Genomic DNA, 26,341 nt, shown 5'->3' with positions numbered 1-26,341 from the left:
GGGTTCGAGCCCTGCGTCGGGCTCTGTGCTGATAGCTAGCTCAGAGCCTGGAGCCTGCTTCGGATTCTGTGTCTCCCTCTCTCTCTGACCCTCCCCTGTTCACCCTGTCTCTCTCTCTCTCTCTCTCAGAAATAAATAAAATTTAAAAAAAAAAAATATTTGAGAGAGACAGAGTGTGAGTGGGGGAGGGGCAGAGAGAGAGGGAGACATAGAATCTGAAGCAAGCTCCAGGCTCTGAGCTGTCAGCCCAGACCTCAAAGCGGGGTTCAAACTCACAAACTACAAGATCATAACCTGAGTCTGTTAAGTCGAATGCTTAACATACTGAGCCACCCATGCGCCCCAATAATACTATTTTTCACAAGAATGTGCATGTCATGATCTCACTAAGGTCTAATTAAACAAGAAAAGAGCTATCCTTATTAGTATTCAGCATTGTTCTGGAAGTTCTTAGCAAATGGAATAACACTACAAAAAGAAATGAGGTATAAATATTGGAGAAAACAGTCACACTGATAGTTATTTGCAGTGGGTATGATGACTTGGAAAATCCATATGTATATCTGCATTCAGGATGATCTAAAATACTCTCCAGAACTTCCCTCTTGAAAGTGTCTATGAGTTTTAGCCTAATTTGTCCACATTCAAAATCTGAATTACTGTTATAGTTACCACTCTGATTTTACAGATGTGGTCATCAAGACTCGCAGCATCAGGAATCATGACCAAGCTCAGACCCCTCACAAGTGGTGAAGCTGGCTTTCAGACCAGGCAGTCCTGCTGCAGAGTTCCATTCCTAATCCCTTGCACTGTACTGAACAGCACAGTTATTTCTGCCCCCGTGTTATATACATGCCCAGCACAAAGTGAACTCTGCCATCACATGGAATACTATTCAATCACAGGTGACTATTCCTCTAGAGTAGGAATGGAGCTACTATCCACATTTTAAGAATTGCATGTATAATTTGAACTCTGCTTTGTTCCCTTCCTTCTTGATGCTGAAAAATATTACTACATAAACAAACCATAATAGGAAACATCAAATTTAGATAATAATTTACACCTGTGTTCTTTTAAACATTTTTTTTCCTATGTTATTTGTCCTCTGTTATCCTGAAATCACTAGATAGCTTGTTTAGCATTTATATGCTGATAAAATTAACCCTTTGTTGCTTTAAATAATAATGACATTGGGATTTGCAATTTAAAACGAGAGAAAATGGAATTGAAGTAAATGATAAAAATCAGATAAGACTATAATAGTACCATATGAGAATAAAATGTATATTGAATGATGAAATGAACAAAGTTGCAATAATAATTCACTTACTATACACATGCAGAGCGTTTTTGTAATCAAAACATGGAAGTTGTTACAGAAAATTAATTAAAGCTTGTCCAAACATAGTTAATTTTAGATTAAAAATCATAATCTGCAGTTACTTATGGTGTTTTCTAAAACTTGTTTGGTAATGATGAGTTGATCTACCAAAATATTTTCTTAAGTAGGATCAAAGTGTGATTTCATTTACAAAGATGGAATGTGATATAAGATCCAAAAATAAATATAGATAGACCTGTATCTGAGTTATATCCCCAAATTGTTAGTTTATAAATTAAATATTTAGAACAAGAATGATTTTGTGACTGAAAGAATATCATACATGGAGATAATGGTCCCAAACTAGTGTACCAAAGCTCACTAAATCTATCTTGTTCCCACACTGAACTAGGTTTCATATGTTTATTTAACATCTACAGAGCTTTTCTGATCAACTGTCTTTCAAACCTTTGGCTCTCTTGTTATTTTTTGGGTTCTTAATATTGTTGAGAGTTTTTAATATATTCTGAGAGTTTTAATATATTCTGGATATGAATCCTTTATCAGAAATGTACTTGGCAAATATTTTCTCCCTGACTGTAGCTTTTCTCTTCATTTTCTCAATAGATCTTTTGAATATTGGAAGTTTTTAATTTTGATAAAGTCTATCAGTTTTCAAAAATTAAGTTTTTGGTGTTGTATCTAAGAAATCTTTGCTTGGACCAAGGTCATAACCATTTTCTTTAAGGTTGTCTTATAGAAGTTTTATGGTTTAGGTTTTATATTTAAATCTATGATCTATTTTGAGTTTATTATTGCTAGTGGTATAAAAATGTAAGATTTTTGCTAGTGGTAAAAAATGTAAGATTATTATAAATCTACATATGCATATATATTTGAGAAAATGTGTACTGTATTTTACCATAGTTTGTGTTCTACCACAGTGTAGTGCCAAATATAGCACTGTTATTTTTAAATGTTTTCTCATTGGAATGATTGTGAAACTATTAGTTGAGTTTGTAGTTATACCCATTTCAAAAGATGCGGGAAATAAAGTACAGAGAGGCCACTTTATCTCCTCTCAAAGTCACATGCTGTCCAGTGTTGTAAAAAAGAAATCATTTATAACAGTGAAGTCCCCATGTTATGGATGTTCTCTACAGAGCACAAATAAACATTCCTTTCCACCCCTTCCTCCCCACTGGAACCAAGCCTCTGGACCCTGGCTACCAACCGCCCTCAATCTCAATATGACCCTCCTGCCCTGGTAAATAGATAAACTGATGGCCTTTGAAAGGATTCAGCTGGGGAATTGGTAAGCAAAGGGTAGGTTATTAACCAAACTAATGGAATACGACTCAGCAATAAAAAGGAGTGAACTGTAGATGCACACACAACATGCATGAATTTCAAATGCATCACTTTGGCTGAAGCTATACTCAAAAGGCTACATTTATATGACATCGTGGAAAAAGGGCAGAAAATAAATCAGTGGTTGCCAGGGATTGGGGATGAGGAGGGGATTGTCTACACAGGGGCACAGGGAAATTTGGGAGGAGTTGATAAAATTGGTGCATATCTTGGTTATGGTGTTAGTTACACAATTACATGTTTGTCAAAATGGTACACAGAAAAGGGTGGATTTTACTTACTGTAAGTTGTACCTCAGTACAGCTAACTAAAAAGCATAAACTCAGATTTTCAATGAATAAAGCTCTTATTCTGATGAGCCAGAGTAGACCAATGAATCAGTCAGCCTGATTTCTTCAAAAAGAACCCGGAGCGTCCGTCAGCAGCATGTCCCCTTCTCTTGGTGCCCCGAGGAGCACCCAGAATGACTCCTGCCTGCAGTGAGCCCTGGATTCCATTCAGTCCTCACTCAGCTCTCGCTTCTCCTATAGTGGGAATACCCAGCAGATCTCACAGGTGTTTTTGTTTATGAATCAAAAGTAAGCATCTGTTTTTATGAAAGGAACAGTGAGACTTAAAGCAAAGCTTATAGGACCTAGGCCCGGTGTCTCTGTGTGCACATGTACTTGACATCAGTGACACCCTTTGCTGCTTCTCAGAGCATTTCAGATAGCACCTACCTAGCCTTGTCAGCCAACCTTTAGTAAGTAGTCTAAAGGACGATTTATATGCGGGTGTTCCTCGTGTAAATGAGGTCATTATCCTTTTAAAGGTATAACGTTTCCTGTACGCCCAGAGCTTTCTAAGAAACAGACTTGACCTTTCTTTCCCTCATTCAGGGTGCCTGCAGAGCCTGCACTCATTAGTTAGAGTTTGACTCCATGACATTTTTACTTAATTTTCTTTTTCCTCTATGTTGGACACATGGGGCAACCATTTATGTTCTTTCTTGACCTGAGATGCTCTCTAATCTCTTTCCAGCTGTGGCATTTGTCATTCAGTCACATCAGGCTATGGTGACCCTTCTGTCCCCACGGCAATTCCCAACTGTTAATTGATTCATTTTAGAGAAAGAACTAGACACAGTCCTATGGGCTTAGCTCCATTTAATTAGTGTTAACCAGAGCGGTGGATAGAAAAGCAATTTCCTCTGGAGTGGAAACACATTCTTTATAAGGTAGTAGAGGGCACAAACAGTAATAGATTTTAAAGCCCTTAGGTTTTTTTAAGTGCTGTGCATTAATAATAGATTTAAAAGCAGTATTGCCTTCTATTAATATTGAAGATGACAATAATAAGAATTATAAATAATATTAATAATACTACTAATAATAGTATTCAATTATTTCATCAAACAAAGCCTATACTGTTCATCTAAACTATATTAAGACATTTTGGTGGATAACTACCACTGGGACTGTGCTAATTACTTTGTGTCTTCCTCACAGCCCAGTCAGGTGAGCTTTACTAAGCCAGTTTAATAGACAGGGACAGTGAGGTTCAGAGAGGTGAACTGTGACTCACTCAAGGTCACTTATTGGCTATGACCAAGATTAGTAGTAGCAAGGTCTGTTCTGACACAGTGTCCATGATTTTCATCACTACCTACACCTTACTGACTTTAGAGTAATGCAAACTAGCAATGCTTTTCAGCACTTTTTAAAACATGATCCAAATTATGGTTTTGACAGGCTTTGATTTTGAACTTCAAATACTATATTGCAGGGGCACCTGGGTGGCTCAGTTGGTTAAGCGTCTGTCTGACTTCAGCTCAGGTCATGATCTCATGGTTTGTGGGTTCGGCCCCATGTCGGGCTCTGTGCTGACAGCAGGCTCAGAACCTGGAGACTGTTTTGGATTCTGTGTCTCCCTCTCTCTCTCTGACCCTCCCCTGATCACACTGTCTCTTTCACTCTCTCAGAAATAAATTTTTAAAAAATACTGTATTTGCAGATTGCTGGGACTTAAAATACAGATCCTTAGAACTGCAGACAAGTCTGTAAGTTTTGAAGGCTTTGTGTTATATGATTCAACCATCACCTGCTATGTGCATATAAACTGAGAGAAGATTTCATCTCTATCCCCAGCAATCTGTTATGTCAGATGTGAACAGATTAAAGAGTTGCAGTACAGAGTGATACATTCTATAATACAAGTGTTCCCAGGAGCCTATGAGAACAGAGAATAGGGCAGTTTACATCAGGTGGGGGCAATCATAGCTCCAAAGGCTTCTCAGAGCTGAATTTGGGGATAAACAGTTAGCTACCTAGGGGTAGCCACATGCTAAGCAGATCCAAGGTTTGTGTGAAAGACAGGGAGAATACGTATTCTCAGTAGTATTTCCAGCAAAAAGTCTGTTCGGGGGTGCCTGGGTCTCCCAATTAGCAGAACATGTGATTGTTGATCATAGGGTTGTGATTTCAAGCTCATCACTAGGTATGTAGCTTACTTAATGTTGAGGATAGACTTCTCAGTATAGAGATAGATGGAATAAAGTAACTCAGCCCTATAGCTAGCCTTAATTACATGGGGTACTACTTTGTATCTTTTTCTTCCTTCTAGGAAGGAGGCGTTGTTCCTTCTAAAGCAGATGTTCTGCAACAGCCACAGACTTGCCTGGGAGGGGAAACAAAGTGGGGGGGGGTCACACAGACATTATAACTCTCCTGGCTCCTGTTTCCTGAGCAGGGTGTTAACCCTGCCATCAAATACTCCTGTGGTCCTGCCGCTTGATTCAGGTTAAACAGAGGAGGGAAAAAAAGGGAGAGAGAAGAAGAAGAATTTCTTTCTGAGGAAGAATAAATACATGCAAAGTTTCCTAATTTTTATAATAGAACATAGGCCTTGTCACCTGCATGTCAGGTGTCTAACAGTAGATGGGGTCTCTCCTCAAGTGTTAGTAATTATATTCTAAGTACCCGAAAGTATTGGCATAATTGACTTTCTGTGACCTAGCGTTATACAGTTATTATAAATAAACCTATTGTGACTATGCTTAAAAAAAACTCTTCTTATGACCCATTTGGCAAGTCACCCAGTAGTGCCTGCTTACATGATCATGCTGATGAACTTTCCCATTCAGTTTCTTCCATCACTGTTAAGATTTATGAGCTCCTCTTACTTTCTAAAGTCATTTTTCTTTTATAGGCTTGATGAGCATTCATTTCTGTTTTCTTGGATTGATGTTTAACTTTTTACTCACCAGGAATAATATATATAACATAATATTACACATGCCTATGTGTAATATTCATACATATTCATATATATGTACACACACACATATATAACATAGGAAATTTGCTCTTTTCTTAATTCCTAAAGCTCCTAAATTGTGTTTTCCCCGTAGTTAGTTAATTGCTAATAATTTGTTAAATGTAAATGTTTTCTTGCTGTATTGATTTATGATATTTCCTCTATCATATTTTAAATTCATACACAGAATGGATTACTGTTCTATAGGTATCTGTCTTTTTAAATTTCTCTCTTGTCTTGTGCACGGCCAGCACATTTTTAAATATCATAGTGTTACAGAATATTTTGATATCAATTAAGGCTGAAGTTCTTCACTATTCTCCTTTTAAACTTTCCCATTCTTATCAGAATATGTTCTTATTTTTTAGAGAAGGCCTTTAGAATAATTTCATTAAGCCCAATAATATTCTTTTAGAATATTAATAGAATATTGTGGTAGATGTTTTCTTAAGATTAAAAGTGGGGGACGCCTGGGTGGCTCAGTTGGTTAAGCCTCCATCTCTTGATTTCGGTGCAGGTCATGATCTCTCAGTTCATGAGTTCTAACCCTGCACCAGGCTCCACTCTGACAGCACAGAACCTGCTTGAGAGCCTCTCTTTCCTTCTCTCTCTCTCTCTGCCCCTCCCCTTCTCATGCTCTCTCTCTCAAAATAAAAAAATAAACCTTTAAATGTTAAAAGTGAATTTCAAGCCCTCATGTATAAATTATTTGGGTCTCTTTAAAATAATTCATCTAAAGCCCTTAGGTAATCTTGGTTCATCCACTCTATTTTCTTCTCAAATATATTTGTTCTTCTAATTTTTTGTTGTTGTTTGAAAACAGTCAGTCCCCTTCTCCTAGGACAGATGTGAAAACATTGCAACTCAATAGATTAGCTTTTTTATTTTTTCATGGTTCAGGACTATCTTTGCTTCGTTCATTCCACATGTAACACAACTAAAAGGTCTTTTGTTGTGTTTCAGACTTCTTCAAAGCTTCAGCTTTTTTGTCTCTGAGTCTTTTTGGGGTGGCTCTGAGCCACGTTCACCTTCACTGGATTCTGCCACTCCTGCTGTAACTGATGCATTTTCTTTCTCAGTATGAGCTTATCAGAGAGTTCCCTGAGCATTACACCAGTTTCGGTAGCTAACCCCCTGTTTTTCTTCCTAATTACAGTCACTTGTTATTATGCTTTCAATTGGCTTGAGAGATCATTCCTTTTGGAGCCATTTTTTAAGGACTTCTGGCTGCAGATCTATAAAATATCTTCCCAGAACTTTATGAACTAAATTCATAATCAACATATCTAAACATTGTATGGGTTTCTTTCTCTTGGCTGCTATAACCTCTGGAATATTCATAGCCTCCCAAGTTCTCATCATTGCACCTCACTAATGTTTTTCTGGTCAGATACGAGTCTAAAATAGAAATTCTCATGTCGTTTCTTCAAAGGGAGAAGCTGGTACAAACATAACTTGGAGCCGGGCACCTGGATGTCTCAGTGGGTTAAGGGTCCAGTTCTTGATTTTAGGTCAGGTCATGATCTCACAGTTTGCTTCATGGATTTGAGCCCCATGTCAGGCTCTGTGCTGACAGTGCAGAGGCTGCTTGGGATTCTCTCTCTCCCTCTCTCTCTGACCCTCCCCAGGTTGTGCTCTCCCTCTCCAAATAAATAAATAAACATTTAAAAAATCCATGGCTTCGAGAGCCTGGGACAAATGAAGAACCAGAAATAAATCACCAGCCTCAGGGGCTAGATATGAGTGTATGAAGGTACAGAGGTAGTATAGACATATACAAGCTTAGTTTTGCAAGCACTGTCAAATGTCTGGGCCACAATAGCATAGAGATGATGTGTTGTCATCCTTCAGGTACATGGCACATGGGAAGTTCAGAGTCACTCTGCTAACTGTCCTAACAGTGCACCAAAGATGAAATATATCAAGAACCCACCGTAATGATAATTATAAAGAAATATGTAGATAATCCTAAAATTGGCTATAATTAAGTAAAATTGGACTATATAAAAATGTTCTTTCTTAATCCTATTCTCTATTTTTCTAGATGTAGCACACTTCATTCTTCAAGATTCTCTATTCAGTATCTATCAATGATGAAGGTTTCTCTGAGAGACCCAGGCTTCCAGTCACACTTTCTTTAGTGTTTCCTCCCTGCATTTTCTATTATGATTAGTTATAGGTCTGTCATCCTCATTTGACTTTGAACCCTGAACAACAACCTTGTCATTCCTCTATTTCAAACATACACTACATTACCTAGTAGGTTGTAGATATATTAGTAAAACCAGCATCAGTCAACTCAATGTTTGAAGATAAGACTGCTTGGCCACCGTGAACTAATTTACGAAAGACATGGACCACATATAAGTTACAGAGAAGTGTTGGGTCTCAGTGTAAATAAAATCTTTCTTTTAATTTGAGATATTCATAAATGCAATAAACTGATAATGTGAAGAGTAATCATTCCAGTAATGGAAGCTCTCAGGGAACAGAGGATGATTTAGGTATATGTATATGTGTACCTGGATGCATGATAGGATGTTCAAGTAGATATGGTTTCTTATCCACTGATTACCTAAAGCTGATGAGTATGTGTATTTATCTGGGAATGGTATGCAGAAGCTATTTTCAATATTCTAGAGGTTAAGGAAAAAGCAAATTTATCTACAACAAATCTTAAGTGCTTTAAAAAACTTCATAATGTTTTGCTCTTGGCCAGACTTCTCAATTGAATGTGGCAACACTAGTTATTGTATGGACACAAAATTCCAGTTGGCTGTTAGTGAGGCATTACCTTTGATTTTTGTAACAATTTACAAACCCATTATTTTTACTAACTCCAGTTTGTTTGGAGGCAGAAGGATTTCAAAATGAAGTTCATGCAGAAAGCTTTTAAAAAGATATTTGATCACAATCTGAATTAATTTCATTCTACATGTTAATTTCATGGACTCTTTTTTTCCCCTAGTATCTTTTGCATCTCTGAGATAAAGATGCATGATACAAGGATAGTGTATTATATTTATTTCCAATTTAAAAAATTTTTTCTAGCGATTCATAAAGATTCAGATTATAATCCATAGTGTTCTAATGGGCAGAGAAATATAATCATTTGATTCAGAATGGCTTAGAGAATTCATACTGTTCAGGGTGTGAAGACTGTCTATTCTCTGTTACCTAGGACAGCTCCTTAATTCACTGAGACTTAGTATTCTCATTTGTAAAGTGGGGATAAAAATAATACCTATGTCATAGATTGCTTATGAAAAATTGAGATAATACTTGCATCGTGTTAACCTTTTTCTCTTATTATATCTGTCCCAAATTGTCAGTGCTGGAAAGAGTTAATACTTCTCCCAAATTGCCAAAGTTACAAATAAAAAAATTACTGGAAATCTTAGAGGAGCTGACATTATTTTATTTTATTATGCAAATAATTTTGACCTCCAGAGATTATTTATTTTGCTTCAGAAGCCTCCTTTCTTCTGTGCTGCTAACCAAACAGTTTATTCCATTTTGTGCAACAATTCATAATGAACCTTAAGAGAACTACTGATTATTTTAGAGTTTTTGGCTCAATTACCTGTTTCAAATGCTCAGTGACTAAGGAAAGCATGTCATTTTCTCCTCTCTTGCACACTGGAGCCTAACAATAGACTTTGAATAGAGCAAATCAAAGAGACACAAATACCAGTATAAGGGGCCCATTGTGCTGAGTTTGTAGCCCTGTCACATGCTTTTAATTTAGGTCGATTGATTGATTATGACAAACTGACAGATAGCACATTGTTCCTCTCTTGGAATCTCTAGATACTTTAATATTCCTTCTCTTATCTGTCCATTTTGATTCCAAAACTTAAGTGAAATGGAATTACAGCATTCACTTTGTTTTCCTGTACTAAGTGATTATCTCTGAAGTGCAATTTTGTGATTAGGCGAGATGGCATGCATACACTCAGCTAATGCTGATTTCCCCCAGGGTGCAGAACAGGTAAATTCATAATGAATGGATGTTGTGCTTTGATTTCAAATGGATGGAAAACCTTCCCACACTTGGTAGTTTTATTTTAAAAATGTATTTAATTATTCTAAAATTAACAGGAGAATATTAAAATTGAACTTTAGAAAATGGCATTTAAACATAAGTCAAGGATGCTAACTGCTTATGAATGTTAATACCCTTCAAAACCTAAAAAAAAAAAAAAAAAAAAAGTACCTGACATAAATGGGGGGTTGGTGAGTGGAGAAGGAGTATGGTCAGCTTAATTATTTACATTTTTTTCTGCTTAATTCAAAAATATCTAAGTGCACCTTAGTGTAAGTATTTTCAAATACTAATGTTTCTTATTTTGAAAACTACAGTAATTATTACCTAATTGGTATTATAGTATTGTCATAGATGTTTGGTCCTGAGGGGTGACTTTTGGTGTGTGTGGGGCAGGAACAAGGAGTTAATGATTGGCACAAAGTATTTTCTTTGATATTTTAAAAGCAAATTTTGTCCACTTGTAAGAGAACTCAGTTTTAAAGAGAATTTCACATTCCCAAATTAGACATATTTTGACCAGACCACAAAAGTAGCTGATTGGTACCCAAATCATATTCCTTTACTGATAAGCATCGACCATAATACTGTGACTCTTGAAGTGAGAAACATAACATGCAATTTCTCAAACTTATTTCAGTTGAAATCCTTTTTATAAAGATTATTATTCAGAACTTCATGTAGGCAGTGTTGGTGCATGGTCGTTTGAGGTTCTTTGGTCAGTTTCTTCTTCACATACTTAATCTCTTAGCATAGTATCCAATATATACTAAGAAAGCAATATGTCTTAATTATTTTTGTTATTTTAATTATCTTTCCAACTGAGTAAAAGCAAAAATTTTAATAAAATGATGACAGGTGATTTTCAACAATAAAGCACATTAATTTGTAATAAGGTGTTTTTATTCAAGGCTCAAAAACCAACTCATTAAAATTTTCTTTCTTATTATGGTCCAATTGTATGTCCTGTGAACCGTCAGCAATATTCTTTCTGATGGAAGGGATTCACTTTCCTTCATATTCTATTATCACCTGCCCTGAGTGATGTGATACGCTCAAAGCATCCTCCTAATTTTGGACAACTACATAGCAAAGATGAATGGCCTACATTTTTAGTATGCCCTCTATCACACCTTACACACTTGCGGTAACTTTTAAGCACTTCTAAGCACACTCAGTGAGTGATTTGTTAGCTCATAGCCTGTTCCCCAAGGCCGCAATAGGATAACTGCAATTATTTATTCCCCACGTGATGGGGCTATTGGATATAACACTTGGGGAAGAGTTAAGGAAGATAAGATGTAACACTGGTCTGGTGCAAAGGACATGAATTGGGGGCCAGAACACCTATGGGTTGTGGTTTTAGTTCTATTTCATATCTTAGGTCACATTTTGTAGTTTCTCTGAACCTTAGAAGTTGTTTTATACTTATTGTGGGTTTGTTCATTTGTTTTTACCTTCTTTCTTGCTAGTATGGTAGGCTCTGTAAAGCTGTCTCACTCACCATAAGATCTTATACCCAGTTGTACTATTGACAACATCAAAGGTGCTTAACAAACGTGTGTTGAAAAAGTAAGGCAAGAAGATAATCAGAAGGAAGAGAAAGACAGAATAGAACAATACATGTAAGGCCTAAGTTTTCCCCCAAATTCTCTTTGAATATAACCTTCTGAAATCATGCGTACACAGTCCTAACATTAATGGAAGTGTAAACGTTTAGGGCTTGGAGAAGTTACTGTCAGACAGATCTTCTCTTTTTATGTATGAGAAACAGGCTCATGATGATTAGGTGAAGTGTCACTTGAGTAGTGGCAAAGCTGGGTTTAGCTCTTCTCCCTCCCAGGATGGCGCTTTCTGGACTGTACTGGGTAGGCTTGACATTAGGCTATGTATGCCAATGAGTCTCAAAAGATATACCCTCTACCCATTAGAATATAGGGAAAGTGAGTGGTCTTTTACTTTGAGTTCTCTGTATCATTCTAGTTCTTGATATGAACAACAACAAAAAGAATAAACTTTTGTAACACGATGAGCAATGTTATTTGGAAAAATATAATTTAAAAAAATAATGAATTTCAGTACTCTGCAGGAGTATTATACTGACTCAGTAACAATATATGAAAACAAAACGTACCCTGCATCATGAGTGTGATATGCTAACATGCATTTCTCAAAAAGTGGACTGGAATTCACCAGCATGTGTATTAAATCCCTCTGACTTATTGGAGAAGAGGCCGCCTAGTTATAAATGCTTGGTTATGTTACCTTACGAGGTCAAACAGCTCTGTCTCCCCAAAGAGGCTGCTCAGATTTCTTACCTGTCTTCCAGTGGGGCACCACCCTTCTGACATTCCCCTTCAGGGTCATATTCAAGTATACCATCTTCTGATCTGTCTAAGTTCAATCCATCAAGTTTTTGTGTTTTTTTTTCCCCAATTAATATTTCTGGTTTTCTTTCTGGAGAAGAAAAAGTAAAACCTTTTTAAGTAAGAGCAAGTATTTGTAAATCTGATTGAACTATCCTCTCATTCATGCTTCCTTCCACATTTTGCCTATTCTCAAAATGCCCTGAAACTTTCACTAGTGGGAAGAGGAGAGAGGGTGTTGCCACCAGTTGTAAAGCTGTGGGTGAGAATGGCATCTCAACACTAAAGCCAAACAGTGTTGCATCTTATCTTTACTGACTTTGCACAAAGAGTTCAATCCATATTTGCATATTAATTATCCTGAGTGTGCCTGGGTGGCGCAGTCCCTTAAACATCAGACTTGGTTTTGGCTGTGAGTGGGGCTCTGTGCTGGCAGCTCAGAGCTGGGACCCTGGAGCCTGCCTCAGGTTCTGTTTCCCTCTCTCTCTCTGCCTTTCCCCTGCTCACACTCTGTCTCTCTCTCACTCTCTCTCACAAATAAACAAACGTTGAAAAAATTAATTAACCTGTATACTAATTATCTACAGATCAGAGTATCCATTCTACTTATTTTCCAATGTTACTATTTTTACAGCTTCCGCCACCTTTGAAGACTTTCAGATTCGTCCCCACGCTCTTTTTGTTCATTCGTACAGAGCTCCCGCTTTCTGTGATCACTGTGGAGAAATGCTGTGGGGGTTGGTCCGCCAAGGCCTTAAATGTGAAGGTAAGGTCTTTCCTTCCCTAACCAAGTCGATTCCATGCTAGAACACATAAGTTACCTGCTTATATTGTGCCCTTTACAATAACATCTTCCAGTGATGTAGGGGGCGAGGGTGTGTGTGTGCATGGATTTTGTTCTGTTCATTTCTTTACATTTCCTGTCTTCAGCCTATTTGCTCTGATCTGGGAAACCTGATTCTCATATGGTTTTCCCTGTACTATGTGGATATGTTTCTTTTATGTTGGTTATTTTGGCAACAAACTAAAAATAATAATTGCTTCTTAAGTCGCAATTTTGATTCGTGGGCATTTGATAAATGTTTGTTGAAATGAGTGGAAATTTAGGAGGTTATTCAAAGCATGCAAGGTCATTCAGCTATAGAGTGGTGGCCTGGAACTTATACCCATGATTCTACACCAATATCATAGTTTTACCATAAGATGAACTTTACCATGAAAAGAAATCTTTAAACTCAAGTGGCTAGAACACCATTATATAATCTTAAAAATGTTCCATTCGTACAGTGTTCTCTTTGAGTGACATGGGATAGAGCTGTTTGAACTTTGGCCATTATAACCAAGCATTTATGATGCAGCCTAGAAATAAGCCAACTACAGTTTTTGAATTTCTATCTGTGAGAAGACAGGTGATAGTGATTTAGAAGAAACTGCCTAAAGTGTAGCTTTATGGAAATTTTCTGTCCTCCTATGTTACCCACGGGGAACCAGAAATAGTGGAAATGTCAAGCAAAAAATTGCGCTTTTCTAATTATCTACCATGTGGAAGCCAGCATGTCAAGTATTTTTACATATTTTCTTAACAACTCTACAAGGTAGTTATTATCCCTGTTTTATAGATAGCCAAACTGAGGTGTGCAAGGTCATGTAAACAAAAAAAATTATAGAACCAGGATTCACATCAAGTTCGAAAGTTGTGATGCACTGTGATTAACTTTCCCTTATTTGTCCAATCACATTAGAACTTGTGGCAGCTAAAAATGCCTCGGGTGATATCTTTGGGTCTTTTGGGTTTTTATCTGGTCCCTTAAAGCCCAAGTCCATTATATCCAGGAGCATTATAAAAAAAAAGATAATCAGAGTAGTTGCTGAGCTCATCCATTAGAATCAGAATTCAAAACCCACCTTATTTACAGTTTCTGAAAAGAAATCAGAAAAAGCTCAAAAGAAAATTTGAATTTCCAAATACCCTCAAGAAAAATGGAAATAGTACTATTTTTAAAAATGCATAATTTAATACTAGAAGAGCTTTTAATTTATGGTTGAACAAAAATCATTTTTTCTTTCTCCTACCAGGATGCGGACTGAATTACCATAAGAGATGTGCATTTAAAATCCCCAACAATTGCAGTGGCGTGAGGAGGAGAAGGCTCTCTAACGTTTCCCTCACTGGGCTCAGCACCATCCGCACCGCATCTGCTGAGCTCTCCACCAGTGCCCCTGATGAGCCCCTCCTGGTACAGCTTCCTGTTTATCCATTTATCTGCTTGCATGAGAGATCTGTGGGACAATGTGATAACAGTGTCAATCCAAGACAGCACCCCGGAAGGGAGGACGCAGCCAGGGTGTTATTGACTATGTTTCCTCAGGGTTGGTGCTGTAGATTGGTCAGTGCTTCATCAGATATCCAACAGCTTTGAGTTTGCTTTTTATCTGTGAGCTCAGGGCAATTAGAAAATATGTAGGTTTCATCATGGTCATAGGGCCAGAGCAGCACAAAGTAATGTGTGAATGTTACAAAACACACTTGGTTAAAATTTGGAAACCAGATATAAAAGATGTTCTCTGAAGATTATTAGAGTACTTTGTGACATAGCTAATCTAGGAGAAAATTTTAAATTTGCTCTTATGAAAATATCAAAATCTTTAATTTCTTGGCAATACTGGCATACATTCCGAGGTATTGTCAGGGTGACACTGATTGACAGATGCTATGAGAACAATAACGCTTGAATGCTTTCAATATTTGCATTAGCTCTAAAATACTTATCTTATGGATAGGACTTAAATATTCTTTAAGAAATTTAAATTTTCCAAACATTCAAAACCAAGTAAAAATTGTGGTAATTATGTGAATTATTTAAAATAAGAAAATAGACTAACAATGTGAGGCTTTAAATTTCCAATATTTTCTCCCTCCCCCTAAAGACTTTTTAGTAAACTAGCTATTGAAAAAAATCAATTGCAAAAACTTTAAAATTATTAAAACATTAAGGTTAAATGTTTTTTGGAAAAAAAACATTTGTTCCTTTGTTTGGAAAAAATTTTATTGTTATCTTTATCACTTCAGTTTTGTTACAGCATAAACCAGACATATAATTCAAATGCATGCTCATTTTGGTAAGTAGAAAAATGACATACTCTATTTTCCAAGACTGACTGACTGAAAATTGAGAGTTTGTTGTGTTTTCAGTCTTTCATGAAGTGAGTCTCTTGGGGGAAGGCAAGTACTTAATCCTACCACTAACTAGAAGAATATATTATGTTTGGTAATGTCAGAATGTATGTGTGTCATTTTATATTATTGCATAATGTTGCATTAGTTGGAACTAGTGATATTCTCATTGAAAGGTACTTAAATGGGGGCACCTGGGTGGCTCAGTTAGTTATGCATCTGACTTTGGCTGAGCTCGTGATCTCACACTTTGTGGGTTCAAGCCCCATGTCGGGCTCTCTGCTGTCAGTGCAGAGCCCGCTTCAGATCCTTTGTACCCCTCTCTCTTTGCCCCTTCCATACTCACACTTTTTTTTCTCTCTCTCTCTCTCAAAAATAAACATAAGAAAAAAAAGAAAGAAAGGTGCTCCAATCAGAAGCTATTTACTTTTTCAAATAACTATCATGTCAGCCTCTCAATTCTGAAATTCCTTGATTTAGTTTGAATTTTTATAAGTAGTGACTTTTCAAGTTCTAGCAGTTACTCTTGCTTTTAAGATAGTCACCGAGACTCGTACTATTTATAGAACACTTACAAGTAAGTTTAAGAAACGAAATTGTAAAATAATTGTATATCGTTTTTAAAGTTCTTTAAAAATTATTTAACATCCCACAACAAATCTAAAAGCCTTTCATTATTAGAATATTAGAATATAGATGATTAATGCTAAAGATTCTTCTTTTAGATCTTTCTCAGCTTTTTATAATATATACATATACACGCAAATACATGTATATACATATATAGACAGACATACATATATACTTCAAAACATCACATATATAATTTAGATCTTATAAGTATAAATTAAATTACATATTTAAATTATGTGCATGCATATGCTTATAAATATATACAATTTATATGTAAATATAATTTAGGTTACATCTATAGACTTTAACACAAGTTTTTAAATCAAATTATTTAATTGCTCTATTTAGCCAAATTAAATAATTATTTCACTATTTGAATTACTTGATCACAAGCTATATTTTACATGAAATGTTGAAATTTACTAGTGCTTTATTGCTGAATGGAAATTTTTATAGTAGATTGGATTTCAACAATGTCAAGAATGCTGGTAAAATCATGATCAAATCAGATATTTGTGAGAAAATATTGAGGCCATAAAATACTTTGAAAATGTTATCATAAACTTTCATAATCTTATATAAAATGCCCAACAGGTAGCCATTAAATAAGAAATGCCCATGGAAATAATGTTTGTGACACTATTTGACATACTGGCTCTGAAAGTCACGTTTTATGTGTATCAAAGCTCTTTGTGCCTGCATAGGATACCTGTTTTTCTCTAGTTTTATCCAATACCTGGGAAAGGAAGAAATACTGGCCCTTTCCATTTGTATTCAGTCATGGTCATGCATTGGCTACTTATTTTAAGTAGGAACAAAGCCACCTTGCTCTACCCAAGCATGTTGGAGTACAGTGAATATATCCCTCTTTATCCCTGGGCAAGGCAGAAAAGGTCAGTAATTGCAGTTTAAAATTTAGAGTGAATGCCTAATCAAAAGCAATATTATGTCAATAGTATAAAACCTTTTAGTTCTACATACCATAAAGGATATTTTTCCATTTCCCAAAAAGAAGATGACCAAGATAAAGATAACATTGCTTATTAATTTCATTATATCACCCATATTACAAGTTTGGCATGACAAGTGTATAGATTTTCTCTCAATGTAAGAAAATATATCTCCTGTCCATAATTGATGTCTTGTTTTGACTCTAAAATCACCATTTCACATGCAGATTAAGATGCTGATAATTCTATTAATTTATTCATTTTTGGCACATAAATTGAATCTAAGATTTCCATAAGACCGCTAAGATAGAAAAAGAGCATAACAACATAAATCATTTAATAGGCTTTATCTATCATCAATTTTGGCAGTAAACTATATTCCTTATACCAACCATAAAGCAGTCCATCTTTGAAGAAGATCCAAAATGAAGTCAATTTATGATATAATAGCTCAGCAGAGGTATATACCTTTCTGCACATCATCACCAGTATTAGAAGAAAATGAGAAAAATTCAGTAGGTCCGTGAGTAGAATACATTAATATATTGTATCATTACATATAAGTATACTTATTAAGATTATATAAATTTTATAGACAAGAAAGTTACAGAAGTCAGGATTAAATAATCCTATCATTTCTCTATGCTTTATTCATCTTTTTATTTTTATTTAGCAATATTCTTGTAGTATTTGGGGGAAAATCAAAACCAGTCTTGACCATGTTATACAAGACTTAATCTTAGGCAAAAGTTAAATAATCTCTTTTAGAACTTTTGTTCCTACCTATGAAGAAGCTTATATCTGATCAACTGTTCTACAAGGGACAATTATACAACCTGAATAAAATATAACCAAAGAGGACAGAACAAAATATTTGGAGGTGCCCGAAAGCAACCAGAGCAATCAGAATTTAAGGGACCAATGTCTCAGAAAGAAGGAAATCGCAGAGAAGTCAATGCACAGGACGGCCCCCACAACAAAAAAGTGTCCGGCCCCAAATATCAGTCATGCTGAGGTTGAGAACTCCTGAGGTAGAATCAAGCTGGAGAATTTTCAAACATGTGATGAAGCCACCATTAAGACAACATAGATTATACAAGGTCTAAGTATCCAAAATTAATTTATGGTATTATGCAACAACAGAACAATAATCCAATCAAACAGAACAAAGAGAGTTCTGAAACTATGTGTATAGACAAAGCCAACTGATTTCTGACAAGAATATCACTGCTATGAGAAAAGAATGGTCTTCTCAACAAATATTTCTAGGACCAATTGGATATCTGGAAAACATGAATCTTTATCCTACCTTATACCACATACAAAATCAATTCAAGTTACATTGGGAGCTTCTAGGAGATAATATAGAAGAATATCTATAAAAGAACTTGGGGTTGGGAAAGCCTTTTTAAACAAGACTCAAATCACTGATGTTAAAGGGAAAAGATTGATAAATTGGACATCATTTAAAATTAAGAAATTGCTTTCAGCAATAAATACCATTGAATGGGAAGCAAGTCACTGAATGGCAGAAGATATTTTCAACGTATGTATATTATAAAAGACGCATGTCCAGAATATATAAAGAACATCTACAAAAATTTAGAAGACAGACAACCCATTTAAGATACAGGCAAAAATACTTGCTTAAACAGCACTTTATAAAAGAACACAGCCAAGAAACATAAAAATGTTCTTTGCATCATTAGTTATCAAGGAGTCTAAAGTTAAATGAACAGTGAAATATCTCTACACCAGAATGCCTCACATTGAAAATAAAGCTGATAATAACAAGTATTGATGAAGATATTAAGCATCTGGAATTCACATACACTACTACTGTGAATATAAATTGGTTCAACAACTTTGGGAAAATGGTTGGCCAAAATGGTTTGACCTGAGCCAAAGTTGGACGCTCAACTGTCTGAGCCACCCAGGCGCCCCTCTTTTTAATGTTTTTAGACCTCTTTTTTTTGAGCAGTTTTAGTTTCTCAGCCAAATTGAAAAAAAGGTACAAAGATGCACTAACACGTGCATCGCCTCCCCTTGTTATCAGCCTCACTCATCAGAGCAGTACTTTTGTTAATACTGATTAGTCTACACTGACACATCATAATCACTGAAAGTCCCATTTTAGGGTTCAACCTTGCTGTACATTCTGTGGATTTGGGCAAATGTATAATGATGTATTCATCATTATGGTATCATATAAAGTATTTTCACTGCCCTAAAAATCCTCTGTGCTCCCACTGTTTCCCTCTTCCCTTTCACTCAGTCCCTGCTAACTAGTTGACCTTTTTACTTTCTCCATAGCTTTGCCTTTTCCAGAATGTCATATAGTTGGAATCATACAGTATGTACCCTTTCCAGATTGGATTCTTTACTTAGTAATATGCATTTAAGTTTCCTCCATGTTTTTTATGGCCTGACAACTCTTTTAGCATGGAAGAATATTCCATTGTCTAGGTGTCCACAGTTTACTTATCCATGTACTTAATGCTGGACATCTTGGCTGGTTCCAGTTTTGAGCAATTATAAATAAGGCTACTATAAACATCAATGTATATGTTTTTGTGTAGATAGAAGTTTTTAACTCTTATGAGAATCATAAAGCTTGATTGCTAGATCATAAGGTCAGAATATGTTAAGTTTTATAAGAAGCCATCAAACTGTCTTCAAAGGAGCTGTACCATTTTGCATTCCCACCAGCAATGAGTGAGAGTTCCTATTGTTCCATGTCCTTAGCATTTGATACTATCAGTGTTCTGGATTTTGGCCATTCTGATAGGTATATGGTTGTATTTCATTGTTTTCATTTTCATTTTCCTAATGACATATGAATGTAGAGTTTTTTTTTTTTTTTAATATTTTTTATTTATTTCTAGGAGAGAGAGAGAGACAGCATGAGCAGGGGAGGGTCAGAGAGAGAGGGAGTCACAGACTGAAACAGGCTCCAGGCTCTGAGCTGGCAGTCAGCACAGAGCCCGACGCGGGGCCCGAACCCACGAACCGCGAGATCATGACCTAAGCGAAAGTCGGACGCTTAACCGACTAAGCCACCCAGGCGCCCCTAGAGTTTCTTTTCATATGCTTATTTGCTGTCTGCTTATATCTTCTTTTGTTGTTGTTTAAAGATTTTTATTTTTAAGTAATCTCCACACCCAGTGTGAGCCTCAGATTTATAACCCCAGGATCAAGAATCTTGATGCTCTACTTACTGAGCCAGCCAGGCACTCCTGCTTTATGTCTTGTTTAGTGAGGTGTCTGTTAAGGTTTTTGGCCCATTTTTAAAATAAGTCATTTTCTTATTATTGAGTTTTAAGAGTTCTTTGTATATTTTAGATAACAATCCTTTATTAGATGTATCTTTTGCAAATATTTTGCAAATATTTCCTCCCAGGCTGTTGCTTGTCTTCTCATTCCCTTGACAATATGTTTTGCAGAACAGAAGTTTTTAATTTTAATGAACTCTAATTTATCAGTTGTTTCTTTCATGATTGTGCCTTTGATCTTATTTCTAAAAAGCCATCACCATATCCAAAGCCATGTAGGTTTTTATCCCATGTTATCTTCTAGGAATGTCATAATATTGTGCTTTACATTAAGGTCTGTGGTCCATTTAGAGTTAATTTTTCTAAAGTATGTAAGATACGTGTCTACCTTTTTTTTTTTTTTGCATGTCTATGTTTAGTTCTTCTAGTTCCATTTGTTGAGGAAACTATCTTTGTACATTGTATTGCCTTTGTTTCTTTGTCAGAGATCACTTGACTATCTGAAGGTCTGTTTTGAGGCATACTAATCTGATACATTGATCTATTTGTCTCTTTTTTTAAGATTTAATTTTAATTTTTATCATTTTATTGCCCGTTTAGCCCATCCCTTCACCCACAACCCCTCGAGCAATCCTCTATTTGTTCTCTGTATTTAAGAGTCTTATTGTTTGTCCCCCTCCCTGTTTTTGTATTTTTGCCTTCCCTTCCCTTATGTTCATCTGTTTTTTTTATCTTAAATTCCACATGTGAGTGAAGTCATATTATATTTGTCTCTTCTTTCAACACACTGTCTGGATTATTAGAGCTTTATAGTAAGTCTTGAAGTCAGGTAGCATCAGTCCTCCAATTATGCTGTTCTCCTTCAATATTATGGTGGCTCTTCTGGGTTTTTTTCCTTTCCTCCTAAACTTTAAAATCAGCTTGTTGATATCCATAAAATAAGTTGCTTTTTTCTAAACATCTCCTTTCACCTTCTTGCTAATGACCTTCTTCCCCTCCATATCCTCAGACCCTATCCCTCTCCTTAGCTCACATAAGTTTCATATTGCCTCATTGTCTTTGGAATTTCCTATCTATGCCGATTCTCTGTGCATACATACACCTATTAAATTAGATTCTCTTGTGTTAATCTTTATCATTGAGATTTGCTTCTAAGTCTAGCTAGAAGGACATAGGGAAGAGTAAGATGTTCCTCCCCAACATCCTCAAAAGCCATGTTTGGATCTGTTCAAATGAGCCGTTGTTTACCCTGAGTTCTACACATGCTTCATGTCAATCTAGAAATGTAGCAGGTATCAATGGGTAACAATTATTCTTGGCAGAATCTCTAAGTGTACGCTACTTCCCAGTGTTTCTGATTGCAGATTGTACATTGCAGAATAGGATGGGAGTTCAGAGAACAACCACCATGTATTTTTGTTAAGAAAAAGAGTGAGCTATATTTTAGTTTTGATTTGGGGTAAAAAGAATATGATATTCAGTTTAAATACAGGATATGTTATTGTCTACTTAACCAAGATGTTTCTTATATTTTTCACTGATATTCCTCTTAAAACATTTTTTCAGAATAACCTTTCTACTTTTGATTTAGACTTCAACCTTGAGTGAAATCATACATAAAACAATGATATGCAATAAAGACTCTAAAATGAGCAAAGAATGCACTGTAGGCCTATTTCTCTCATTAAAACTCTAACCCACTGTTGGACTTTCCAGGTTTGTAAACTACTAATACTGATTATTCATCAGCTTATTCTTGCCTGCAGGCAGATAACAACTATGTAACATTTGATTACTTTGATGACCTTTTTCATTCTTTTCCCATTGAGAGGATGAATTATTGTGAAGAAAATCTAATCTTTCACGTAAAGGTCAAAAATGCTTCATTCTGACTATAATTTATTTTCAACAAGGTGAAAGAGCTGTCTTTCATCATTGACACTAAAACAAGTAGTTTTTTTAACCTCTACCAACTCATAACTGTAAACTGTGTTTTTTCAGTCTTGACTTAGTGTCTATAGCTCTGTTTAAATGTTAATATTCATTTCTAACTCAGATGTCTTTGTGACTGTAAAGACTGATTAGTATAACATTTTTCTTGAAAATGCACCTATATAAAACATTATTGACAACATGCATTGCTTTCTTCAAGTAACATCATTTTCTTGTCTTTTTTTCCCCTTTTATTCTGCGCCTTTGCCTGCTTTTTGCCCTTATAACTTCATGTTTCAGTCTCCTGTGAGTCCTGGCTTTGAGGTAGGTACTAATTCCACCTGACAATAGGAATATGTCTTTTGTAATACAACATTATAGTAATATGTTGACATCGAACAATTATTGGTATTGACCTTGTGAGAATAATCAGGTGAGAATTTAGCTCAGAATCCAACCTTCTGAAATGCAGGAAGCCCAGTGGTCTTTCTATGAAACTGACAAGACAGGTTGAGAATAGAACAGAATACCATCAGAACACACTTTACCTGGCAGCATGTTAACTGAAATGCATGCATATTGGAATTGTATCCTGAAGCCAGGATACCACAGAACCATGCAAGTTGAGGCCACCATCCTAATATATTTATACACAGGTTTTAGTTGGCATGGTAAGGCATAAAACAAGGACTGCCTAAAGATGAATGTACCTTTTTTTAAGGAAGGGAGCTTTTAATCCTTACTGTATTATCACAATCTATTTAATTATTTTTAAAACTATGGTATATAAGTGGGTATATTGAGGTCTCAGTCCATGAAGAAATTATATTTGGAAAATTCACAAATTTTCTTCATAGAGGTTTTAATTAAACCCCTCTCCAAAACTGGCCTTTTATTTATCTTAAGGAATTGATAGCGTGAATATGGAGGAAAGTCATTTAAATCAAATGTTAAAGCTGAGTACACAACGGTGCTTTTATTATGATAACTTGTTTCGATATATTATCTTATTAATGTTTAGTTTTCCTTATTTTTGTACTTGTGGCAAATTGAGAGTTGACATTGTTATTTTTCTTCAGGAGTCTAGAAGTTTCAAACACCATTATTAGTGTCCATTCTTTCTTGGTCTTGTTAAGGTAACTTTAACAAAAGAAGCTAATGAAAACACAACCAGAATATGTACGAGGTTAAATAAAATTGAGAAGTCAAGTTATCTTGATCCTTATGATATAAAATGAAGAAATCTACTTCAATAATAGTAAATTTGTATGTTTGGAAAAATCATCCTAGTTCAAAACATGCCCAACTTAGAAAAGTTCAGGGTGAGAATCAGCTGGGTGGCTCAGTCTGTTGAAAATCCAGCTCTTGATTTTGGCTTAGGTAATGATCCCAGGGTCATGGGATTGAGCCTCTCTCTCTCTCTCTCTCTCTCTCTCTCTCTGTTTGTCTCTCTCCCTCTCCCTTTCCCTCTCTCCCTCCCCCTCCTCTACCCCACTTGCCTTCTCTCAAAAATTTTTTTTAAAATTTAGGGAGAAAGCTAGGTACATGTAATTTTTTCTATTCTTGTTTTAAATTTTGTAATTTACAATGCCTTCCAGACATAATTTGAAATGGGAATTAGAATCTTTCCCTTCAAATTATCCTTTGGGAATGAAGCCAAAGAAGAATGGGAAGCATTTTTCACTTCCTCATCCTGCATTGCAATCAGGAGCAGATTATCTAAGGGACTGGAGGATGGTCTACTTTTCTGTGAAAGTTGTATATAACCTAAAGGTTATACAAAAGAAAGCCAGGCCTTGACAGGATGGCTCCTGATGCAAATAAGATATGTTTTCCATACAAACTATTGTTCTCAAACTTTTTTATATGCAGTTCGTTAAAAAGGTAGCAAGCTTTTCTCTTTATACAAATAAAATTTGACCTATGTACCAGTGACAAGAGTGTAAGTTGTAGAATTGTTACAGAAACATGGTCATGGTTCCATGTTCATGTTCTGGTCATTTAACACTTTTAGGTTTGTAGCTCTAGAGTGTAAAAGTGTACAAAGTTAGATAAATTATCTGCCCATATAGAGCTTGCATAAATGGGCAGTCTGCAAACAGATATAGTATATGCATGCCTTTGTAAAACCTTACTAGTATTATATTGCCGAGAAGATTAATTTTCTTAATATCTCCTACTGATTAGTTTGTTTTCATTTTTTTTTAATTTTAAACATTGCTGAAATAAGCTTCTTTGTGGGTTTTTGTTATGCATTTATAAATGTGTTAGTAGGTTTCTCAGTCAGCATTTGTTAAACGGATTTAGTAGATTATCTTCTTGGAAGCCAAATGGATTGAAGAATATATACAATTTTTTAACAATTAGTTCTTCAAAAAATTGTAAAAGTTTAGATTTATAACACTGCTAACTACAGTGTATGTAAGTTTCTATTGCCTTGTCTTCTTCCCAACAATAGATTTTATTGCTATTTTAAACTTTTTTTTTACTAATTTGATAGGTAAAAAATTCTATGCCTAAATATTATTTCTTTATTGGAAGGTAAAAAGATTTTCCTGTATTTACTGGCCATTTGTATTTTACGTATGGTGAATTACCTATCTCTTTTTCTGCTGAGTTGCTTATTGGTTGCTTAGAATCTTTTTATATGATTAATACTCTTTCTATTAATCTCTCTGATGGAAGTATAGTTTCAGTTTTATGTGTTTTTGACATTTTTTCCCACTCTGTTATTTTAACAGTGACAGATATATTTTCATTCATTTTCTTACTATATATAGAGAGTGTTGAAAATAAATCAATATGGCCAAATTCATCATAATATTTTCATCAAATGATTGAGGAGAATGCTTCTTTCCTGAAGTAAAGGATCTGAAATTAAGTTGGAAAATGGAGAATTCAAGACAGTGGTGTCCTTTGCAACCATAGGATGGATATATAATTGATGATACAATTTTTTAAAGTAAATTAGGTCTTAGTGGAATTTTGTTTTAATTTAAGAATTTTACTGAAATCTTTAAAATTATTTTTAAATATCTATAAGGAAGCATTTACTATTATAGGTTTGAGGTTAAGGGGTTCTTAAGAGAATTTATTTTTGGTGAAATTAAATGCTTCTAGTCTACTCTTATTGGGAACTCCTAATATTCGGACTGCATTATAGAAATCATTAGGAAGTAAATTGCTCATTCCAGAAGTTTTTTGTGTGTTTGATTGTCTTATATTCTCACTTTTTGCATCCTCTGGTTTTTATGAAAGATAGACAATACTCAGTTTAACTTATTAATACTATGGGTGCATATTTTCTAAATTACAATTTCCCATAAACTGCTATTATTTTCATAAAGTTTACTGACTCACATTTAATTAAGACAAGCATTATATTAAAAGGCACTCTTGCCTGCATAGTTTCCTAGAATATCTCCCCGAGAAATGACTCATTCAGTTACTGTTTTTGTTCATTAAAACGAAACAAAACAACCAAGAAAAAAAATGAAGACAAAGAGAATACCAGTATTGCATTATCTATTTGTAACTGGATATGATTCTGATACATTTTATAATAGTCAAGGTAGATTATTTTCAAATGAGCAAATAATTGGGGGAAAAAAACTATTTCTAATCCTGAATGAAACTATGATGATATTTCTGTTGAAATGAATATTTGCGAGGGTATTTTCCAAAGTAGCAGAAATCTATCCAGAAAGAAGAGGTTTTTACTGTTATTACTCTTTTACTTTATTTTATTTTATTTTTTTATTTCTGAGAGAGAGAGACAGCATGAGCAGGGGAGGGTCAAAGAGTAAGGGAGACAGAATCCAAAGCAGGCTTCAGGCTCTGAGCTAGCTGTCAGCATAGAGCCCGGCAGGGGCTCGAACCCACGAACCATGGGATCGTGACCTGAGCCGAAGTCAGATGCTTAACTGACTGAGCCAGCCAGCTAGGCACCCCTAACTGTTATTACTCTTATATTCTGGAG

At 35.4% G+C, this 26,341-nt stretch overlaps 1 protein-coding gene across 2 annotated transcripts in view; it reads left to right on the top strand.

Moving 5' to 3' along the window:
- The window catches only part of PRKD1 (protein kinase D1), a 143,865-nt gene that overhangs the window by 48,425 nt on the left and 69,099 nt on the right, over positions 1-26,341 (top strand). Inside the window, exons 2-4 of one of the 2 annotated variants that reach the window (XM_039256378.1) lie at positions 13,035-13,166; positions 14,477-14,637; positions 22,663-22,686. In XM_039256378.1, coding sequence (XP_039112309.1) covers positions 13,035-13,166; positions 14,477-14,637; positions 22,663-22,686 — 317 coding nt within the window. The remainder of the gene's footprint in view (positions 1-13,034; positions 13,167-14,476; positions 14,638-22,662; positions 22,687-26,341) is intronic. The other variant, XM_039256379.1, reaches the window with a different exon arrangement.

Source organism: Hyaena hyaena, unplaced genomic scaffold (genome assembly GCF_003009895.1).
Source record: "Hyaena hyaena isolate Hyena2069 unplaced genomic scaffold, ASM300989v1 scaffold_567, whole genome shotgun sequence".
Lineage (NCBI taxonomy): Eukaryota > Metazoa > Chordata > Mammalia > Carnivora > Hyaenidae > Hyaena > Hyaena hyaena.
This window is presented reverse-complemented; position numbering and strand designations above follow the sequence as displayed.